The sequence below is a fragment of the Daphnia magna genome, linkage group LG5, assembly GCF_020631705.1.
Source record: "Daphnia magna isolate NIES linkage group LG5, ASM2063170v1.1, whole genome shotgun sequence".
Classification (NCBI taxonomy): domain Eukaryota; kingdom Metazoa; phylum Arthropoda; class Branchiopoda; order Diplostraca; family Daphniidae; genus Daphnia; species Daphnia magna.
The window spans coordinates 7,664,636-7,686,863 of NC_059186.1; the positions used below are offsets into that span (position 1 = coordinate 7,664,636).

Here is a 22,228-nt window from a genome sequence, read left to right on the forward strand (position 1 = left end):
TACATATACGATGCCATCACGCCCCAACAACTAAAACCTAAAGGCAAAATGAGGTCTAATCTCCCCGGTGAATTTGCGTGCATTTCTATATATGCAAACGAGCCACCACACAAGAGTGAAAAAGTAGCCTACGTGATAAACCAATCGCCATTAGATTGATACTCTCTACGTTTTCTACCTGAGGGCACAAGTTGTAGGCGCAAAATAATTAACGGCCCAATTGCGTAAAAATGCCTGCGTCTTATGAACGATTTGGGTTAGACGTTGTTTGATCATTAGAATATTAATCTGTGGTTGTTATGTTTCAATGCTTATTAAATATTGCGTCAACGAAAACGTATAGCGAATTCCTGCTTTTAGTAAATACGAAATCTACAACACCCGAGTTGTTTTCACTGTGTTTCCTGAAGAATTGATCGCTATCGAGCAATTTCTTACCTGCAGTTGTAATCAAGCCTAGAGGCTTACCTTTTCTCTTTTTTTCTCGTCAACATCCTCAGTCAACCACAGACCTTTATAACATAATTTGGGTTAAGCCCACTTTAGTCTGGTTCGATATTGCATCCATGTTAAAAACATTAACTACAACGCAGTGGTTACATTTTGTTTTTTTATATTAAAAAAAGATTGATACTGTTACGTCAGTACTCAGACATAGGAGAAGGTGGCCTATCCCCTTTGTTTTCGTTCCGATTTCACCGTTTTAACCCCTTTCCCTTTTTTTATCGATTCACAATCAATTTTCATTTGAGCTTGACGTGTCTTCATTGCCATTCATAGGACGTAAAAGTTTATGTTATTTCAATGTATAGATGCCGTATATTGTACGGTTAGCCTATACTCGGCTAAAGCAATTTCCAGGTTTTAAGGGAAATTTGCGTCCTTTCTCTTCTGCCGTAGAAGAGGGCTTCAATCGGATTGGTTCGGAGAAGAGGTTTTCTTGACACTTAAGAACTTCACGTAAAGAATGAGATGGCTTCAACAACTTTTATAGGTTAATTCGATAAGCAAGAGAATAGAGGGAAACTAGATATAACAATACTGGAGGAAGTCAATTCATTTCCTTTCAGTTATTATTCGGTCCAGACGAGAAAGCGTCCAATACCATTAGTCTGTATAGTAATCTGAAAACTCAATTTCTACGGCTGATTTTGTGATTTTTGAAAGCCCTTAGTATTTAGACATATAGAAACTCGAAGTCAACAAGGTATCAGAAATATAGTGAAAAAGATAACAACAGTAATTTAAAAGGGACAATTTCAGATTCGTCTGCGTCCGTTTATTTTATTGCTAAACACCATAATCTGAAGAAAATTGTTATTGACTTCCCGGTGGCCATTTTTCTTATTGCACCGAGTCAATTATTGTTATTATTTATTTATTTTGGTTTTATTTTTTTGCGAAATATTGTGTTAATTTAAAACCGCAAGTTGTCCGAAGAATACTACACAACTATATACAGATTAAGAACATCCATTGTTGCATCACGACTTATAGGGAATAGTGATTAAGTGAATGCAACCCCTCGTAGGTGATAGTGAGCTCCATGGTTGGATATCGTTTGACTTACTGTAAACGTGCTAAATATTGAGAAAATCTTACATTAAAAACATACAAGTAAAATCGTGAGGTACACGTTTATTTCGCAAAGAATTGATTTCGTGCTTTTATATGTTGCATCCTGAAACCGATCCATTTTGATTAGAATGTAGTGGAAGGTACATTTCGTAATGGCGCTTCAATTGCGACCAGCACTTTTATGAGTCCCTTCAAGCGTGAAAGTCGATAATTTTTGCGGTTTCCCAGTGAAAGTAGACTCGCTGAATTCACTATAGAGTTTGGGACAACCAAACCTCAAATTCTCCGTTGTGAGCATAATTCGAATAACTCCATGACTACAGTCAATACTGCGATAGCGTTCAAATTCATCAGCCAAACGCTGAAAGGCTGAAACCATTACGCAGTTGACAATAATTCAGGGATGCATGGACATGTATGGAAATTGGGAAAGTACATTTGCTTGCTTTTGATGATCTTTTTTCAAACTGTTTTTCGGCAAGGAGTGAGTCGTAATTACGGTAGATGCCTTGGCACAAAGTAGACCTACGTCAACATTTCGATGTACGTTAACAACTTCCCTCAGTTTTCCTACCAAACTAAGTGAATAATACATGTATATTATGTGAATACTATGCATGCGAATGAAACTTAAAAAGAACTAACAGGTGACTCTCATTATCCAACTTAATTGCATCCAACTGCTGAATTCCTTCACCGCAAGTAGTATCCAACGTTAGGAGATTTTAATGTAGGGAAAACTAGCAATGGGTTTGCTTGATCCCGGAGTAATCAAATCCAAATTAGAAGATTAAAAAATTTTTATTTGTACAATAGGTAAAACACAGTGTCATTTAGTCAAGCAAAACATTTAGTCGTTGTACAATATCCATATTGGCAAGCCTGACAGCGAGTCGAATCGTGAGGAATAGACGAAGGTGTCCCGGAATTGCGGAAAAAGCGGTCACTAAGAGAGAGCTTTGGTAAATCTGCTCCACCGTAGTAAGACACTATCACTTGCCTAGCGAGAAAGCTAATGGCATTTTCAATTTCCTCTGGATACCAAAGTGGAGTCAGGAATTCAAACTGAATGAAAACGAAATGTATTAATGACTATTCACTATTATAGTAAAAGCAGGACTTACCTCATAGATTGAATCGCTGTTGGAGCATAAACTGCACTGCTGACCGAATAATTTGAACAAAGCTTCGGACACGATGTGTTCACCTTGCCGTCGAACACGGAACCAAAAAACGACTCGTCCCTTCATTGACGTCCAACCACGTTTGCACTAATATACCAAATTATTTAAAATAAATTACCATGACGTAAATAGCAACAGTTAAAGAAGACGGAACAATAAATTTTACCTGACACTGGAAGCGAACTTTAGCGAAGTAAGTTACAGAATGCCAGGGCCATTCGATAGACAGCGGAGGAAGTTCTGTGGGCTCCAGTGTCCAGAGATGTCCATGGGATGCCAAGAAAGGTTGAAAGAACCAGCGAAAGGCGCTCTGCCAGAAGCTTTCCAATCCACTAAGATGGAAAATAAGAATTTAACAAGTGAAGATAGTCGCTTAACTAAATGTCTAAGAAAAGAAAACCTACTAGGGCATTGGTTTCCATCCAGGAAGAGGTACAAGCGCAACAGATGGAGGAGGCAGTGACCATTTGATAAGGCGACGGTTAGGTGGGAATGGAGTGTGCTGGATAGTGTCACCCTGGACGTCATTTGTCAGATATTCTTGTGTTACGAGGTGAACTGGAAGAAGCTCCACATTGAGCAATGGAAGATAAACACTGACGTTGACGAACTGAGTGAAAAGTGGTTCCTCGGTTGAAAATGGCAAAGACTCCACCGAGTAGCCACTGTCTGAAGAATGTTCATATTCTTTGTCTAGATATGAAAGAGAAAATAATAGGTTAACGATGCGGGGCCAACAAGAAAACAGCACAAATCATAAAGAGAAAAACCAGCAAGTTACCTGAGCAGACGCTTGAATAATCGGGGATCGACATACTGAGAAAAATGAGGTACTATTGGAGAGATTTGAATTCGAAGTGAATTGGACTGTAAGACAGAAGGAACTGAATGAATTGTGGTACCTGAACGGATGTTTATATACAGGAAGATGTCGCCTGGACAGACCAATAGGAGCGTGTCAGTGTACATCAGACATAGGCCGTTTCCCCTTTACGTTCCACGCTCTGTGTCTTGCACGGATCGCTGTTCTCTCCGGTGAGGATCCGCAAACAAGGGGGTTGCGCGTTACATCACAGACGAGTTCCAGACGAGACCCCTGGGAATACACGAGCTAGGAAGCGATCAAATTGTGTTACATCTTCCGACTCGTCCCTACCTGTCCCTTTGAACTGAATGAAAGACAAGGGGACATATCCCAAGGACGGAGCATCTGTTAAAAAAAACCAAAAAAACTGTGATTCATCTTAAGAGACCGCTGAATGCTATACCTAACAGCGTAGGAAGTACACCTTCGTACGTGTGAACAATTAAAGTAATTTACCGCTGAATCAATTGGTTTTAGTCTAATATTTGAATGACGTCGACATAGGAAGGTGAAATGGGTGGGGAAAAAATATCGTATTGATCACAAAAAAAGTAAAGATTTAAAATTGGATTCATTTAAATTACAGAGTCTATCTTGCAATATAACAATTGCAATTAAAAGCTACATACAGCAAGTGTATAATTTGTATCTTTTTTGTTAGAACATATGTTACTGTGTAAAAATAATCATTTACTATTGATGCTTGCTTTGCAAATGAATCGGACACTCAATGAAACTTCGGAAAATGAAACCTAGATCTCTTAACGTTTTTACAGTTCCTTCAGTCTACGTGTCAACTATCAATTTCTATTGGTTGATAAAACATGTTGCAACTGTAACAGAAAAACATTATGTACCACTGGCTACCGACTTATCACCATCAGCTGGCAAAATTCTCGAAGGATTTCCATTGACGTAATCGAACAAAAATACTTTGTTTTTTTGCATTGCACTTACGAAATTCGTGTAGGACGTGAACTAATATTTGCTGATTAGACATCTCAGTCACTGATTAACGAATAAGTCACAAGTTACAACGAATACAAACATTTTTTTTCAGCCAAACAGCCGGAAAACATGCCTAATCTCACCGATAAACATAAATGACGTTCTTTGGGAACAAACAGTTTCACAATGAACGTCGTTTATTTACGGAGTCCACTTGCGAAAGGCGAAAACACTTCTCGGTAATTTACATAATCTTTACAACGTTATCGCTTTCACGTTAGTTACCTCTTTAACATCAACTGGCTGGTACGAAGCAGATCAGTCACTTTCGAGACGCCGAATCAACGATACCAGGTATACAAGCGTGGCAGTCCAAGCGGTAAATATAGTGAGAATTGCAATTATATTCTGTAGTGATCGACATAATTGATTTTAGAAACATTTAGCGATTCAATAGTTTACTATTTGTGTTGCTATCCGAAAATAAAGTACCAAGTAAAATTGCATTTCCTTTTATGTTATCACTAGCCATTGCAAGTATGCAATCCAACTGCGCCATTTTGGCATAAGTTCAACGTTTGTGTGATTTCATCTTTTATTAGCCGATGCATATTTCTTTGTCTCTTTCATCCCATTACTAATATGCTGTATCATGTTTTGGCACTTAAACTTTGATTACGTGCAACGTTATGCAAGACATAATTTTGAACAAGTCCAGCAGACCTGGCAAATCGAAGTTAAATTTAGGACTAGTACTGTTGACATTTTCATACAGTAAGTGTTCATATTTGCCCATTACTAATCACGGATTTGCATTTCATTTTCCCAGGTTGTTACAATGTCCGATTTCGCACGACAAAATAAAGCCACCGACGCAAAAATAGACACTACCACTATTTTTGCGAGTGGTGCTTTCAAAATCGTGTACAAAGGAAAGTATACCAAAGGAGAAAGAGCTGGCGAAGAATGCGTTTGCAAGATTTTCAAATCCGAAAGCGTCTTTGAAGAATCGTATTTCCAAGAAGAGCTCAAAGTGGTTGCTAAAGCACTCGAGATTGTCAACATGTTTAACAGAGACAAACACATTAATCAGAAAATTTTGCTTAACGAACCAGATGTGTGGACTTTTACTAGCGGGAATAAAAAGGGAAAAAAGGCGTTGATTGAGCCCATGATTACCAATTTTGAAAAATTCAATTCCAACTCGGGATGGACTCCAAAGGAATCGTCTCCTTGGATAAATGCTATGCAAGCGCTCAGTCACTTTTCGTATCACACAAGCAATCGTCGTGCACTCCTTTGCGACCTCCAAGGTGGCGTCTACAAGGATGGCTTTGTTTTAACTGATCCTGTCATTATATCAACTAATCAGGAATATGGACCAACAGACCTCGGTGTTGAAGGAATTTCAACATTTTTTGCGTCTCATCGATGCAACCAATATTGCAAGGTACAATGGTTGGTTCCGCACGATAAAAAAAAGCATTTTAATGTTCAAAAGAGTACTGCTATGGTGCTCCCTAATCGTCAAAGTCGCGCAGCTTTAACTTGTCAACTACCAGGCTAATCGGAAAATTAGTCTATTTAACAAGAATAAACTGATTTGACTTATTCTATAAAGTTGAACTTATTTATTTCATATATCAATAGTTCACATGGATTTCAAATAACAGACGAAACTTTCTTCTGCTAGAGATCAGTCGCAGAAAACATTGTCATTTTACACCCAGAAGAACCTGTTGAGCATATATACCAATATTCTAGAGTGCATTCAAGTCTTTTAACACGGAAAGAATCTGTAAGGCATAAGGATTTTCCTCTATTACACCAATTATAGCCAGGTGTTAGTTGGGAATAAGCTCATTCGTTTATATTTAAACGAAGAAACACCAAGGTGCTGATAGTCGCTTTATGCGTATTATACAAAGGAAATATGCTTAACTATACTCTCTCTTTCGTAAGACTCATGACTCTTGACGTCCGCTTGCGAACAGCGATCAAGTGTCGCGGCGATTTACCTAATTTCAAAACGATGAATCGTTGTAATCTGAACATTCAACTCGAATAGGACGTGCGATGTTACTAGGGTTACGTCGTTTTGCTGCACCCTGGCAAAATAGGGAAGCACACAACACAGTGCCTCAAGTGGCAAGTTTGAACAAGTTGTCAAGGCCAACTGACTAGGTTGAAAACGGATCATTCGCTGCTGAAACGCCAGACCAACAACATTTTACAAACGTTGCAGTGCAAGTGGTAAATATTGCAAAAGTTTTGAGTATATTGATAAACCTAGACTTAAGAATTACTAAGCGATCCAGTAGTCCCTCTTAACCTTCATCCTTGTTATCCTCAAACCTACCAAATAACGGCATTTTTCGTTTGCTCATTACTGGCTTGTTTTACATATCCAATCGCGCCATTTTGAAGTGCAAAACCGCCATATTAGCACAAACAAAGGGTTCTAAAAATCTGATTTTCAAATCAGAAAACAAAACATCACGAATCTCGCATTATCGGTATTGATTGAAAACTTTTTCGAGTTCACGTTTAGTTAAGTAATGTGGATTTTACTGTGTTTTACTCATACGTTTGAGCCATATTCTTGTGGGTGCTTGGACGTTGACAACGTGTGCATGGCGTACTCCGACATTCAGACACTAGTGACTGGAACTTAATTAAATGTTGCGTATTCAGATCCAGGCATTCGAAACCTCAAACTCAGTTTGCCTGGGGTTATCCGATTGCAATTTCAAAATATTTACGTGAAGTAACTGTTCGTATTTGCCATTATTAATTATGGGTTTGTGCTTCATTTTTTGCAGGTTCCTTAGAATGTCTGATTACGCGCGGGAGAATAAATCCACTGATGCAAAAATTTTTTGCAACACTATTTTTGCGAGTGGTTCTTTCAAAAACGTGTACAGAGGAGAGTATACAAAAGGAGAAAGAGCTGGCGAAGAATGCGTTTGCAAGATTTTCAAATCCGGAAGCGTCTATGAAGAATCGTATTTCCAAGTCGAGCTTAAAGTGGTTGCCAAAGCGCTCGAGATTGTCAACAAGTTTAACAGAGACAAACACATTGACCAGAACATTTGGCTTAACCAGCCAGCTGTGTGGACTTTCATTGAAGGAAATAAAAATGGAGAAAAGGCAATAATTGAACCCATGATTACCAATTTTGAAAAGTTCAACTCAAACACAGGATGGACTCCAGAAGAATCGTCTCCTTGGATAAATGCTATGCAATCGCTCAGCCACTTTTCCTATCACACAACTAATCGCCGTTTGCTCTTTTGCGACCTCCAAGGTGGCATTTACAAGGATGGCTTTGTTTTGACCGATCCTGTCATTATGTCAACCAATCAGGAGTATGGACCAACGGACCTCGGTGCTCATGGAATTTCAACATTTTTTGCTTCTCATCGATGCAGCAAATATTGCAAAGCTCATTGGTTGGTTCCGCACGATAAAAAAGTCTATTTTACAATTCAAAAGGGATCTGCCATGGTTCTCCCTGGTCGCCAAAGTCGCGCCGCTCTAACCTGTCAGCTGCCAGGCATGTTGGAAAATTTGTCCATTCAAGAGGAATAAACTGATTTTACTTCTTTCTTAAACTTAAATTAATCTATTTTAAAATTAAACTCATAATAATGACGAATAACAGTCGCAACTTTTCTGCTCTTCATTAGCAGCCTAAAACGTCAAAAAGAATTGTTTAATATACCAATTCTAGGTTGCGTTCAAGACTTTAATGCTTTAAACGGCGAAGACAATATTACATACACTTGTCAACGACTGTGATGAATTACTGTATTGCGGACAAGATAAAATCAATCCGTTACAAGTGTCAGCTGAAAGGCAGTATACAAATAAAACTTAATCTTGGCCATAAAACTTATCCTGATTTAAAGCATTACTTTTACAAGATTTATCTCAATTGGTCTGGATTGTAGAAGAAACTTGATTCATAATTTTAATTAGACCTTTTATTTTCATTCTAAATGGCTCCAACCAGGTGCTGTGGGTCCTAAATTCATGGATATAGAATAATTTATCAACTATCACACATGAGTTTTGCATGAATCTCACCTAGAATACCCCTGCCTCTTCCACTAGTCCAGCCGCGTGCAACATCATCAGGTCCTTGGCGCTCAGACGCAAATACATGTGTGTTTATGGACTGATATGGTAAATTTTCAGCATTGTCTATCGGTACTGGGAATTTTGCCACGATGCGATGCAGTTTCAATGGAGCCTCTGATGTAAACGAGGAAAAATTGAAAGATTGAAGTTATAGGATTTGTCATTTAATCTTCGTCTTAACTATATTTCATCATTAGTTAGTTGACTAACCTGGTTTTCTTGTTTGCTGAACAAAATGGCTGACAGTTCCACTTTCGTTTTCCTTTGTTTTAGCCGTGACATCGCCCTCTCTTTCTCTACATGGTGGTAAGTAAAAAAAAGCATGGCACCGAGTCTAGTGAATTGAGTAGAGACAATTGGTTGGATTTTTAGATTTACCTACGCTGACGAAGTCGTTCAAGTTCTTGTTCACGAAATTCTTTACGTTTCGACTTCGATAATCCTTGCGGAATACTGTGAGAGAAACAATTTTAAAAGTAAACAAAATACGGAATTGATTACAAGTTGGAAGTGCTATAGGCTAGTAGGTCAGATCAGAAAACAAAATTGGCCTACGTCATGTGAATGGCCCCAGCGATCATTTTTTCAGGCTTGAAGGCAGGCCCTGACGTGCTTTCCCAGGATTCCTGATCTTTTATTTCACTGGGCCCACGGTCTTCAACCGGTAACAATTTTGGCTGGAAAAATTTCGGGGTTTCGGCTAGAAACAAGTGAGCAATCGAATCGATCAAGAGAAAGAGTTCGTATGTAGAAATTAGTTAGCAACATACATTTCCATGTTATCTTAAAAGCCTCCTTTTCAAGTCTATGTTCGCAGTTGGCGAGATGCGAATCAAGTTGATTCTTTCGTACGTAGTGCAAATGCCAGAAATCACACTGAACAAAATCATGGTTGGCAGGAAGATTCTGTAAGTTTGTAGACAAGTAAGTCATGGTAATTTCTCGTTTACACACAAATGTTTAAAACTTAAATAATATAGGGGAAGTAACTTACTCGCTTGCATTTGATAAGATGAGCTTGGAATTTTCTGCCTTCAACAACGTGTGCTGGATCAAACGGACAGGTTAGTCGATTCATAATGTTTCACAGTTTCAGTAAACTACTAATCGAATATAGATATCACTTCCAGTTAATTTTATGCTCGCTTTCGACACTGCACATTAATAACATGCGGCTAACTCTGGGGAAGAAATCTTTGCTGTGACGAAAAGGGTCAATTCCGTCTTTTCAAACGTTGATGTTGGCGAGAGCTGTTGCAGAGGGTAAGGAAGGGGAGCTGGAAGAATTTCATAGCGCCATATAGGGGCGGGGTTTACTGGTTAAACGCTCAAGGTCAACAATCAGTTTTTATGCGTTTCTGATTTTTTTCCTTGTATTACTAATTTTAGTATTTACATTGAACTCAATCACATAGCAAAGTAAACCCGTAAAATTGAAACTTGCAAAACTAACCGTTATGCCGGTACAGGTTAATTTATTTACGCTTTAAATCTCAAAAATTAATACGATGCTGTATGGACAAGTTTCTAGATCACAAACGAAACGCATACAATTCCATTAAAAATCTGAATAAGAAAAACATAGCAATATAACACCATTATCGACGTACACACCATGCTACACACTCTGAAACTGATGGTGCGATGCTATCGAATAGAAGCCTGACTTGTGATTTCTAGTCTCTGCATTCTTTCTTTCGTCACCAGATGGCTCACTTTTGCGATCTTCACCTGACGTCCGCTGATTAGTTGTTTACCTTTTGAAATGCCATTTCACTCGAAAGCTGAGACCTAAAGACCTAAGAAAATGCAAATAGTTTGATTTGTAAGGAATCGTGGATCTCTCAAAAACAAAATAGATATCTCAAGCTGGTGGTTGGATTGGCGCAGCTACGTTGCTCCACAACAAAGGGGAGCGAGGTAAACGAGTTTTCCAGATCCATTTCTATCCTTTATGCAGCCCTTAAGATTGTTTTGTCAACGACACTCACATCCCTTGTTGGTAAGTTTAACTCCTTAAACATTTTAAATATTTTCTTTCGTAAAATGTGAGGATTTGCTTTTCGTCTTCACCAAATCACCATGCTCCCAATTGCAGTGTTTAACTGCGGTAGGTAGGTGATACATTTTAGTAAATTGTTTTAATTTGCTTCTCTAGAAATTCACAATAAAATACCATTTTCATTTCTACATTTAGAAACTATTAGTGAAATAAATTTTTTTTTTTTTATTTAAGTGCAAAAAAAATGTATTTGCATTTGGCATTGCAAAATTGGCACTCCTTGTCCTTGATTCAAAGAATGGAACGAATAGTAATTGATCTTGGATTTACAGGAGCAAAATGGAAAGGGACATTGAAATACGATAGAACAGAAATATATGTGTACTACAAGATCCACTTCAGTGAATCAGGCGATGGAAAAAAGGGAACCATTGACTTTAGAATTGAAGCAACTGCCCTCGCATGCCCGTTCTGCATCCCTTGCTAGACATCGTTTGTAGGCTGACGATCTTGGGAGTGGAGTTCCATGGCTCTGATCAGAACTACCGTTTATAGGCAAGGGCCGACCGAGATCCGATGAAGCCGCTCACACAGGAATTGTTTGTAGGCCGCCGAGGGTGGTTTGACGAATATTTAGCACATTTTGCATATTGTCTTCCATCCTCAAGGAAGAGGAAGCGGTGGTATTTCAAAGTAATAAAGCAAATTCCTATGTAGATAAAACTACACACGGGTACGTGTGACTACTGGATGTCAGAACATCCCAGAGTCGCGAAAAGATGATAAATCATAATTCCCAGAACCTACTTGGATGATGATCGAGCAGTCACACACACGACGATATTCTTTATTACCCGTGACTTAAAAGTCAAGCCAAAGTTTTTTACCTTTGACGTGTTCTTGTCGTCATGTTTATTTGACCGAGGGAATAAGATTAAGTCGCTCGATCAGAATCCTTTTACAGCCGGTCGTAGTTAATGGTTTGATGATAATCTTGCACATTTGAATTTTGATTTCCGTCTTCGAGAAAGAGGCAAGGGGTGAATTTCAAAATAGTAAAGTAAATTCCCGTGCAGACAGAACTACACGGGTGCATGCAATTACCCGATGTCAGAACATCCCAGAGTCGAGGGAAGATGACAAAACATCGTTCCCAAGACTCATATGGACGTTGGCAGTCACACGCACGGCGCTTTACTTTACTACTCGTGACTTAGAAGTCAAGCCAAAGGGTTTAACAAACGAAAAAGGTTGTGAGGATGTGGAATGGTTGGTTTGATGACAATCTTGCACATTTTAAATTTTGGTTTCTATCTTTGAAGAAGAGGCAAGGATGGAATTTCAAAATAGTAAAGTAAATTCCCGTGCAGACAAAACTACACGGGTGCATGCAATTACCCGATGTCAGAACATCCCAGAGTCGAGGGAAGATGACAAAACATCGTTTCCAAGACTCACATGGACGCTGACTGGGCAGTCACACGCACGGCGCTTTACTTTACTACTCGTGACTTCAAAGTCAAGCCAAAGGGTTTAACAAACATAAAAAGGTTGTGATGATGGGTTCTTGTGTGCAAGGTTGCCCTATACATCTGGCTGTTATCGTAGAGGGCATATTCTTGGAAGCCAAAGGGAGAGTTCGAAATCCGCTAACAATATTTCTCTTGGTGTGCCAATCGGACTGATGTCATGTCGAGCCATTTGTTGTATTTTTGGCATGTATAGCTATTAGATAAGACTTCATAGCCATATTTAATAGTTTTAAAAATAGCCTCGTGCTTTTTCTGTTCGGGCGAGTCTCGATGCTTGTCGGGATGGTGGATCCGCGATTTGGCATAATATGCCGACTTAATCTCGCTCGTTCCAGCGTTACGCTCGACTCCCAAGAGTTTGTAGTAATCAGGTCCGACTACTTCTACGTCCTTGTCAGGGCATTCCTCCAATTCTTTGACTCTTTGTTGCAATTCCTCAATATTTGTATCACGGTTTTCGAGCAATTTTGCGTAAAAGGTGCGTATTCGGCCAATAGTTTGATGTTTAACGTTCAGTTCTTCGAAATAAGCATTTGATGTCTCCTTCTGCATGTGCAGCGCCTCTTCCAGACGGCGATTTGCTGTCTCCATCTCCAAAAGTTTGCCCTCACACTCGCTGAGATTTGTGGCTAGTTGTTCAGCCTTCATGCGATGCGAATTGGCAGTGTTACGCTGGATTCGCATTTGCATTTGAAACTTGTGACATGCCTCGGAATAGTTAGCCGCGTGTTGGGCTTCCGCCTCGTCTAATGCCGAATGGAGACGAGCTTGGTGTTCGTTCTCAAGTCGTTTGCGCAACTCTGCCGTTGCGGATTCGTACTGGACACGTTGTTCGTCCATGTCGAGCTGGTGTTGCTTAACCATCCGTTGCACGAACACCTTGTTCTCCGACTCAATGTCATTCAGCTGTTTGGCATGATGCGCCATTGCATGCTCCGTCTTTGCTTGTTGGTCGGCATGTTCAAGTTTGCGTTGAATCTCCTTGTCGGCCAGTTCGTTTTCCAGGCAAGAGTTACGTTCTTCATAGTTCTTTCGGTGAATTTTCAGGTTCCGGATTTCCATCTGCAACAGACCGACCTTGTTTGAAGAGTGATGCTTAGAAAAGATCACTTCTTTCATTTCTTGTTCAATCGTCTGCAGATCACATTCCTTCCTCAGTAACTGGTTCTGTAGCTCGAGGTTTTGCCGGGCAAGCTCTTCGCGCGCAATGCTGGCCTCCATGGCTTCCAACTTTATGCCGTCGATAATTTTTACCAGTTGTTTGTTAGCCGAAACAGCCATCTCCTTCTCTTCCATCAGGTCAGCAAGCTGAACATTCAGCGCACCTTCGTTGCACTCCTTTCGGATTCCGCAATCATGTTCCGGCTTCGGCACTTGTTCGAAGACACATTCCAACTCTTGGTTGCCAGCAGATAGATCAATCAGGTCTTCAGATTGATTTTCCATGCCAAACACTGCACTAGTAACCACCACAGGGGCAGATTCAGAGACAGCATTTTTAGGATTTCCTGGGAAAAGAGCTTGCCATTGGTAAACAAAACAGGGTAACACTGTGAAAAAAGGCATCTTCGAAAACATTTTCGGCACTTGGAATCGCTTTGAATCACTTTGGATAACTTGAAATTTCTGAAAACACGGATAATTTTTTGCGGAATCAAACCTGCTGCTTTAGGCTAGCAGCCAGAACGAATGCACCTGGCGTTCTCCGTTTTCGGACTTTTCACGTTTGAATTATTTTCTGTGAACTAAAGATGATGCCAATCAGAGGAATTTGAATTAATTTGAATTTTAAAAACATGGTTCAATGAAAAAAAAATCAATTGCATAAAAGTAAACGTGCGAAAATAGTAAATGTAAAAGTAAACTTTGCAATGCGATACCGTATTCGTTAGACGATTACTCGTCACTGTGCGGAATATTGCAACTTGCAAGGCATTTCGCCCATTTGACGGTTGCAAGCACAAAAGATCGAAATACCACAAATCTGGCAAGAAAAAAATTTTATTATTTTTAATTCCTAACCCTGTCAGCATCATTTTTATTGCCTATCCTTACTTTCTCGTGCTTAAATCAAACCAAGATCAGGTGGATAATTTGACAAAGGTTGCAATGAGAATGATGGTCATATATATAGCAATCTGCAAGTCAATAGTTCTTAATTTTATTCATTGTCATTTGCAGGTGGCAACTCTGCGCAATTCAGACGATCCTTGACCATTGTGTACGCAGTCTAATCCGTTTTCATAATAAGACATTGCGCTAGATGTCTTCACTAAATCGAAGACCAGTTGCTGCCAGAGTGGCAGCAGTGCACCTTATAATTACCTCGTTCAAACACTTAAACTTGCCGAAACCAGAATGTGACAAATCCGTTCGCAAACGTTGTGTAGCTGCGATAAAATTAACCATGAGCTCTCCGACATCCACGTATATGAATGCTCATCTACCGTTGCTGAAAGTCGTCAAGGTCATCATACAAACGTTTCTGCTGTGAGTCCACATATATTGCTGATCTTCGAAGCTAACATTCGGCTCGAAAGCTTCCATAGTAAATATTAATTAATTTTATTACGAAATGAAGTATTCAGCGTTCTTAACTAAAGATTTTTCGTGCAAAATACTTTCGGAATCCAAACATATTGGTGAAATGACGCAAAATGGCGTCCACGTCAAAAGCAAGTTGACTTCAAGAATTACAATCTGTACCGTGTGGATTTTATAAGAACCAGTGCAATTGGTATTTTGATCGAAAAGCCGTCCACCGAAAAGCCGTCTACAGCCATCCACAAAATCCTCCATCCATTCAAAAATGCTATAAAAAAAAAAACCATCCATCATCTGCTCTGTGGCCTACGGCCACTACTTACTAGGTGGATGGCTTTTCGATCAAACGTCAAAAAATCCATCCATCGTCAAAAAAAGCCATCCATCCTGGATTCTGGAGAATTCCATAGCTCGCCAATTTGATTTGGCCACCATTCTCAGATTGTGCTGCCTCCATTTGATAGTGAAAGGCGGTTTACCTGAAAAGGAATTTCATTTGCTTCAGAGACTACTATAGGTATTCATAAATACAAAACACAATTTACTAAATAAAAAAGTAATAATAATAATTACTATTATTATTTTGTACCCTTCTATCACACAAATAGATTGCCAACAAACTAGACCAAGAACAACTTTCACCTAATCTTTGATCTCATGTTTCGGGAAGGAAGGAATAATTATTAATCTTATTTGATTTGACATCAGATAACAAAACAAATTGGATAAAAAATGTAGACGAGAGAAATATTGACACAGGCTTATTTTTTGGCAACGGATTCGACAATGAGGAGTTGCCGAATAGAATTGAAATGCTCCCATCTCAATTTGGCGAAATTTACAGCTAAAAAAAAGGGGGAGAGAAGTGGGTGGCAGCCAACGGGTTAACTAAAATAGCCCACTTACAGCAATACACGAATATAAACAAAACAATACCACGGGAAGTTCTGCGGAGAGGTAGAGCTCGATCACCTTCGGTATTCCTCGTTGAATGGCGTTGCGAAGACGATGGCCAACTACACCGAAGATATGGCGAGGAGGTGATGCTGAGGCAAAGATGTGGTGATGATGAAGCGAAGACGCCGCGACGATGCGTCAAAGGTGTGGCGGCGAGGAGACAATAGTGTGGTGACGATGAGGCAAAAGACGACGTGAAAGCGAGGCTAAGACAACGCGAAGATAGCCTTTCAATTACTGAAGCAATCCAACAACAACAAAAATTGTAAAGGGGGGACAGGGAAATGCGATATGGCAAATAAACTTAGGCTATCGTCGATCTTCATCAAACAATTCTGTGTAACAGACTGATGTTGCCATTCAGTTTGGAAGCCGGAGAAATAGGCCCGGTCGAAATAGGCCCCGACGAAATAGGCCCGGCAAATAGGCCCGGACGAAATAGGCCCCTACGAAATAGGCCCACTTTTAAAATATTTTTAAAGTGGGCCTATTTCTCCGTCAAAGTGGGCCTATTTCTCTCAATTATTTCTAAGTTCCATTAGGTACTCTGAAATATTTTCATAAAAAAATTCGACCTACTCTTCATGAGCGAGAAGGCGGAATAATCTGCGAGAGATCCGCCACCGTATATATTCATTGCCGTAGCTCAAACCACGATGAGTGATTTCACACATTGCCGTTTCGTTTTTCACATGTTAGGCAGCTGATTCCCGTCTTTATTTTTTGATGAACGTATTCCCCTTGATCTTAACTGTAAAACTCATTTGTTCAAACGTCGTTTTCACTTATTAACTATCGCTAATTTAAAAAAATGAACAAATTTCCGTGTTTTCTTCGCCATTTATTTGTTCCGTAGCTCGATCCCCCCTTCAGCGGCTCAGCCTTGAACGCGTCTCTCCCCTTCAGCGGCTCAGCCTTGAACGCATCTCCCCCTCTACCTATGCCAATGCCAGTACTCAGGTGAAGTAGGAAATGAAAATGTTTGATGAAATAAATCTTATAAATCTTACGGATTGATTTCAAACATATCCATAACAATTTCATGTTTTTTAAAGCAACAAACGCATATCACTTTTAAGTTTCTTGTTTTATGGGGCTGACACGAGGTGCTGCTCAAGCCGGCCAGAAGGGTGGTCGAGCGGGGGAGGCTGCACGCACTCATGGGAGAGGGGTGAGTGAAGGGGGGCTTACCTGGGCCATACCATACACTCCCATGTTTTCCCTTCTCCGTACATGTCAACGGGTGGTCTAGTGGTTAGCAACTCGGGGTAATAATCTCAAGTGCCGGTGTTCGAATCTCGGCCATGTCGGAATAGAATTTAATTTACAAAATATTTTAGAAAAATTAATAGCTCAACAGCATAAAGCGGTGTGGAACTACCCTGGCGAAATTGATCGTTTTTGGTTTTTTTAATTGATAAAGAAGAAAGAAATATACAGCACGAAAAGAAAATTTCTATTATAGTTGAATACCAAATGTGGTTTTGAAGATTTCCATCTATCGGTGATAGTGGCGTCAGTAGCGTGGTTCAATAGCGTCATGAAGATGGCGTCATCTGCTCATCGTCAACTTCAGCGTTTAATTTACAAATAAGAAATAGAAATCTTATAAAAAAATAAAAATAGCTTCAACATGTGTACATTTTATTTTTAATCATTTTAAAATTTGAATTACAATTTTCGTTACATTTGATCTGTAAGAATTCAATTTTGAATCATTTTCATTTCAAATTGATTCACACACATAGCAGACGCCAACACATCAAGCGTCATCAATAGCGTGGTCTATGGTGCAATGCTATCGCTGGAGTAAGTTGTTTACCTTCAATTCGGGTATGTTAGAGAATTATATCATGTTATTTTCAATCTTAAGTTGCTACTATTGTAATTATCAACTTGTGTGAATAGGTAGCGTCATGATTGGACTACCCTGATGGCGTCATGATCGCTGCTGATTGCCTTTCAAATAGGTTTTCAGCATTCTGCTTACACCTTTGGCATAGAGTCACATATTTCACAATCCAACATCAATTGGTAGCAACAGCAGCCCTTCTCTCCATCATCCAGAAGGGTCTGAGATCAGTGTTGGAGATGTGAGTGACAATTTTAATATGATGAAATTTATCTACCACCAAATTTTTACTCGTGTATGTTTTTGTTTTTCAGGATGGTTCGGAACAACCCATGGAAAGCTTATCACTCATTGATGCTGTGATGCCTGATGTTGTTGCAAGTCGTCAACAGCAAACACAGAACAATCAGAAACCACAAGTGGTAAAGACAGAACCACCAAATTCCAATGGAGATGAACCCATGCATTCCTATCGTAAGATGGTCAATACTTTTCTTTGATCCCCTGAACTACTTACTTATTTTCCCTTCAACTATTTAATGAAGGCTGGGAAGAGGAAACAGGAGTAGAGATACCTGCCAGCAAATCAACTGTACCGGTAAGACTCCATTTTATGGTGTAGATTTCCTTGTTGTGTGCTTGCGAATCATGAACACAAGTGTCTTGTTACATGTACCACATCTAGGAAAAGGATCGGACACATTTGATTTGATAGTATTTTGACAAGACCCAATGATGAAAACATAGATAATTATGACATGTCATTTGTGAGCGATGATGAAATGTAAATTTAACATTCAACTGATTTTTAAATCATATTATCTTATTTTTATTGATGTATAAAATGTATTGGCACTGGTTACCTGAATAGCATTCAGGTTCCCAATCTGAGCCAGAAGCCAATAAATCAGTTGTTGGGTTCAGGCGCAGATGAAAACTTCAGATTCATGGCCACGTAGTACAGTTGATTTGCTGGCAGGTATCTCTACTCCTGTTTCCTCTTCCCAGCCTTCATTAAATAGTTGAAGGGAAAATAAGTAAGTAGTTCAGGGGATCAAAGAAAAGTATTGACCATCTTACGATAGGAATGCATGGGTTCATCTCCATTGGAATTTGGTGGTTCTGTCTTTACCACTTGTGGTTTCTGATTGTTCTGTGTTTGCTGTTGACGACTTGCAACAACATCAGGCATCACAGCATCAATGAGTGATAAGCTTTCCATGGGTTGTTCCGAACCATCCTGAAAAACAAAAACATACACGAGTAAAAATTTGGTGGTAGATAAATTTCATCATATTAAAATTGTCACTCACATCTCCAACACTGATCTCAGACCCTTCTGGATGATGGAGAGAAGGGCTGCTGTTGCTACCAATTGATGTTGGATTGTGAAATATGTGACTCTATGCCAAAGGTGTAAGCAGAATGCTGAAAACCTATTTGAAAGGCAATCAGCAGCGATCATGACGCCATCAGGGTAGTCCAATCATGACGCTACCTATTCACACAAGTTGATAATTACAATAGTAGCAACTTAAGATTGAAAATAACATGATATAATTCTCTAACATACCCGAATTGAAGGTAAACAACTTACTCCAGCGATAGCATTGCACCATAGACCACGCTATTGATGACGCTTGATGTGTTGGCGTCTGCTATGTGTGTGAATCAATTTGAAATGAAAATGATTCAAAATTGAATTCTTACAGATCAAATGTAACGAAAATTGTAATTCAAATTTTAAAATGATTAAAAATAAAATGTACACATGTTGAAGCTATTTTTATTTTTTTATAAGATTTCTATTTCTTATTTGTAAATTAAACGCTGAAGTTGACGATGAGCAGATGACGCCATCTTCATGACGCTATTGAACCACGCTACTGACGCCACTATCACCGATAGATGGAAATCTTCAAAACCACATTTGGTATTCAACTATAATAGTAATTTTCTTTTCGTGCTGTATATTTCTTTCTTCTTTATCAATTAAAAAAACCCAAAAACGATCAATTTCGCCAGGGTAGTTCCACACCGCTTTATGCTGTTGAGCTATTAATTTTTCTAAAATATTTTGTAAATTAAATTCTATTCCGACATGGCCGAGATTCGAACACCGGCACTTGAGATTATTACCCCGAGTTGCTAACCACTAGACCACCCGTTGACATGTACAGAGAAGGGAAAACATGGGAGTGTATGGTATGGCCCAGGTAAACCCCCCTTCACTCACCCCTCTCCCATGAGTGCGTGCAGCCTCCCCCGCTCGACCACCCTTCTGGCCGGCTTGAGCAGCACCTCGCGTCAGCCCCATAAAACAAGAAACTTAAAAGTGATATGCGTTTGTTGCTTTAAAAAACATGAAATTGTTATGGATATGTTTGAAATCAATCCGTAAGATTTATAAGATTTATTTCATCAAACATTTTCATTTCCTACTTCACCTGAGTACTGGCATTGGCATAGGTAGAGGGGGGAGATGCGTTCAAGGCTGAGCCGCTGAAGGGGAGAGACGCGTTCAAGGCTGAGCCGCTGAAGGGGGGATCGAGCTACGGAACAAATAAATGGCGAAGAAAACACGGAAATTTGTTCATTTTTTTAAATTAGCGATAGTTAATAAGTGAAAACGACGTTTGAACAAATGAGTTTTACAGTTAAGATCAAGGGGAATACGTTTATCAAAAAATAAAGACGGGAATCAGCTGCCTAACATGTGAAAACGAAACGGCAATGTGTGAAATCACTCATCGTGGTTTGAGCTACGGCAATGAATATATACGGTGGCGGATCTCTCGCAGATTATTCCGCCTTCTCGCTCATGTAGAGTAGGTCGAATTTTTCTATGAAAATATTTCAGAGTACCTAATGGAACTTAGAAATAATTGGGAGAAATAGGCCCACTTTGACGGAGAAATAGGCCCACTTTAAAAATATTTTTAAAGTGGGCCTATTTCGTAGGGGCCTATTTCGTCCGGGCCTATTTGCCGGGCCTATTTCGTCGGGGCCTATTTCGACCGGGCCTATATCTCCGCCAACCTTCAGTTTCACTAATTGAATGAAGATTCAAGTTTATTCAAGTTCAAACGCGGAAATGTTTTCAACACACAACTTAGTGTAAAAAGTCTTGCTTCGAAACTTATAAAATTCTAGGGGATTTCCGATAGAAGCTTTCGTAAAGTCATTTTTGTTGCCAACCCCAAGATTCAACAATATTTCACGATCAATTATTAATCCTATGGGAAATTTGTGCGTCTGCTAGGCATGTTCCTGGCGAGTATGATAGGATTTCTTTCCTGTTGAACAGAAAAACATGGATGTAAATGTAAAACAAGTTTGAAAACGAAGTTTCTGTAAAATGTAATAATACATGGGAAACTCAACTTGCATATCAAATTTCCGTTTTCTATAAGGCTCAACAAGAAATACTAACACAATGCTTTTTGGTGTGTTTTAAGTCACTAGAATTGTGTGATGTTCAGCCTCGTCATATCGGCAGACGGGAATTGTCCATCCTGTAAAAATGTTTTATAATCATAGCTACATCATGAAACCTTTAATAGGTAAATCACCTAAGTTGTGAAAGTATGATGCAAGGAACTGAAATATATGTTCTTGGAACACTGAGAAACAAATGTACCATCCACCAACTTTTAGAATCCTATGATTGCCTGCTGATATAAGGATACCAAATAAGTTACTTTTCTAATATGATTATGACAAATACCTTAAACATCTTTATACAAGTACAATCTTTTCAATGACACTTGATTAGAATCAGATATCCAATGTTCCTTGATCCAAGAAGCAGGAAGAAGCAAGAAAACCAGCATTGTGCAGACTAGCACAAAGCACAGAAATTTCCAAGACTTTCAATTAGAATGTCATCTCAGGAGTTAACATATTTATAAAGCACAAACTGTAAGGCTGTTGATAGAGGCCATAACCTGAAGAACTCATAGCATTGTATCACAGCAAAATAAAAAAAGGAAGAAATAATGTGCAAATATACTGTACTATCCAAGTGATGTATAATGAAAATCCATCTTTAAAAAATTAAGTGTTACATGTAAATAATTAAGCAGCAAACTTGAATCTGATTTCATTAGCTTCCAGACACCTAAACATGTCTCTTTACAAGGTGGAAATGTGACAGACTGACAGTGCTGTTATGTGTTATCTCTTCTAGAGAACCATATGATTTTTTTCTCAGCTTAAAAAAATCCCCTTTTCGAAAAGTGGAAAATTAAAACTTGGGTCGTGGAATCCTCCCAATTCGCAAGAATCCAACCAGGTTCTCCTTTACAACCACAATTGTCGCAACCCAAGGTCTAAATGGTCTTAGCACTGCACATAGTATTTATTGAAAAAACCTTTCGGCTACTGGGAACTTCGCAACAACCAACAACCAGAGTCATTTAAACAGAACTATACATTAAATCGCAGGGTGCAAGATTTAGGTTATATAAAAGGACCTATTTAACCATAATCAACTATGATAAGTACAATCGTAATTTAAGAAACCTTGCGTAAGGATCCAAAAATCATGGTCTATAAATAGACAAAAATTGTCACAATTTCGTCTGTGGGCTGTTAACAATGACATCTAGCGATCGTTCTCAA

The 22,228-nt window shown here is 39.1% G+C and overlaps 4 protein-coding genes and 3 long non-coding RNA genes across 17 annotated transcripts; 3 read left to right on the forward strand and 4 right to left on the reverse strand.

Annotated features, from left to right (window-relative positions):
* The first annotated feature begins 4,746 nt into the window (after positions 1–4,746).
* LOC116922990 (alpha-protein kinase vwkA) lies at positions 4,747–6,191 on the forward strand. 4 transcript variants are annotated; one of them, XM_032929501.2, is made up of 3 exons: positions 4,747–4,814; positions 4,893–4,929; positions 5,405–6,191. In XM_032929501.2, the coding sequence occupies exons 1-3, from the start codon at positions 4,762–4,764 to the stop codon at positions 6,140–6,142; spliced, it is 828 nt and encodes a 275-aa protein (XP_032785392.1). In that variant the 5' UTR covers positions 4,747–4,761; the 3' UTR covers positions 6,143–6,191. The 4 variants fall into 4 exon arrangements, with proteins under 4 accessions (XP_032785392.1, XP_032785394.1, XP_032785393.1 ...); XM_032929503.2 differs by having other exon boundaries at positions 4,787–4,963; XM_032929502.2 differs by having other exon boundaries at positions 4,789–4,954.
* A 505-nt stretch (positions 6,192–6,696) lies between these two features.
* On the forward strand, positions 6,697–8,182 carry LOC116922996 (alpha-protein kinase 1). Its single transcript, XM_032929510.2, has 2 exons — positions 6,697–6,828; positions 7,398–8,182. The coding sequence occupies exon 2, from the start codon at positions 7,408–7,410 to the stop codon at positions 8,164–8,166; it is 759 nt and encodes a 252-aa protein (XP_032785401.2). The 5' UTR covers positions 6,697–6,828; positions 7,398–7,407; the 3' UTR covers positions 8,167–8,182.
* Positions 8,183–8,368: 186 nt separating this feature from the next.
* LOC116923002 (gametocyte-specific factor 1 homolog) lies at positions 8,369–10,400 on the reverse strand. Its single transcript, XM_032929519.2, has 7 exons — positions 9,713–10,400; positions 9,489–9,624; positions 9,274–9,418; positions 9,097–9,171; positions 8,929–9,014; positions 8,665–8,832; positions 8,369–8,602 (listed from the first exon to the last, which is right to left on the reverse strand). The coding sequence occupies exons 1-7, from the start codon at positions 9,794–9,796 to the stop codon at positions 8,568–8,570; spliced, it is 729 nt and encodes a 242-aa protein (XP_032785410.1). The 5' UTR covers positions 9,797–10,400; the 3' UTR covers positions 8,369–8,567.
* A 1,969-nt stretch (positions 10,401–12,369) lies between these two features.
* LOC123472651 (dnaJ homolog subfamily C member 7-like) lies at positions 12,370–13,179 on the reverse strand. The gene has a single exon (XM_045174529.1). It carries the CDS (start codon positions 13,177–13,179, stop codon positions 12,370–12,372), a length of 810 nt encoding a protein of 269 aa, XP_045030464.1.
* A 4,201-nt stretch (positions 13,180–17,380) lies between these two features.
* On the reverse strand, positions 17,381–18,610 carry LOC123472672. The gene is made up of 2 exons (XR_006647144.1): positions 18,469–18,610; positions 17,381–18,286 (listed from the first exon to the last, which is right to left on the reverse strand). It is a non-coding gene; the product is annotated as an uncharacterized LOC123472672 (long non-coding RNA).
* Positions 17,429–19,384, forward strand: LOC123472670. Of its 2 annotated transcripts, XR_006647136.1 has the most exons (5): positions 17,448–17,586; positions 17,662–17,846; positions 17,920–18,079; positions 18,151–18,203; positions 18,291–19,384. It is a non-coding gene; the product is annotated as an uncharacterized LOC123472670 (long non-coding RNA). The 2 variants fall into 2 exon arrangements; XR_006647135.1 differs by having other exon boundaries at positions 17,429–17,586; positions 18,151–19,384.
* A 1,275-nt stretch (positions 19,385–20,659) lies between these two features.
* Positions 20,660–22,150, reverse strand: LOC123472671. Of its 7 annotated transcripts, none has more exons than XR_006647143.1 (4): positions 21,673–22,150; positions 21,178–21,552; positions 20,976–21,120; positions 20,660–20,901 (listed from the first exon to the last, which is right to left on the reverse strand). It is a non-coding gene; the product is annotated as an uncharacterized LOC123472671 (long non-coding RNA). The 7 variants fall into 7 exon arrangements; XR_006647141.1 differs by having other exon boundaries at positions 21,623–22,150; XR_006647140.1 differs by having other exon boundaries at positions 21,618–22,150.
* Between the last annotated feature and the right edge of the window lie 78 nt (positions 22,151–22,228).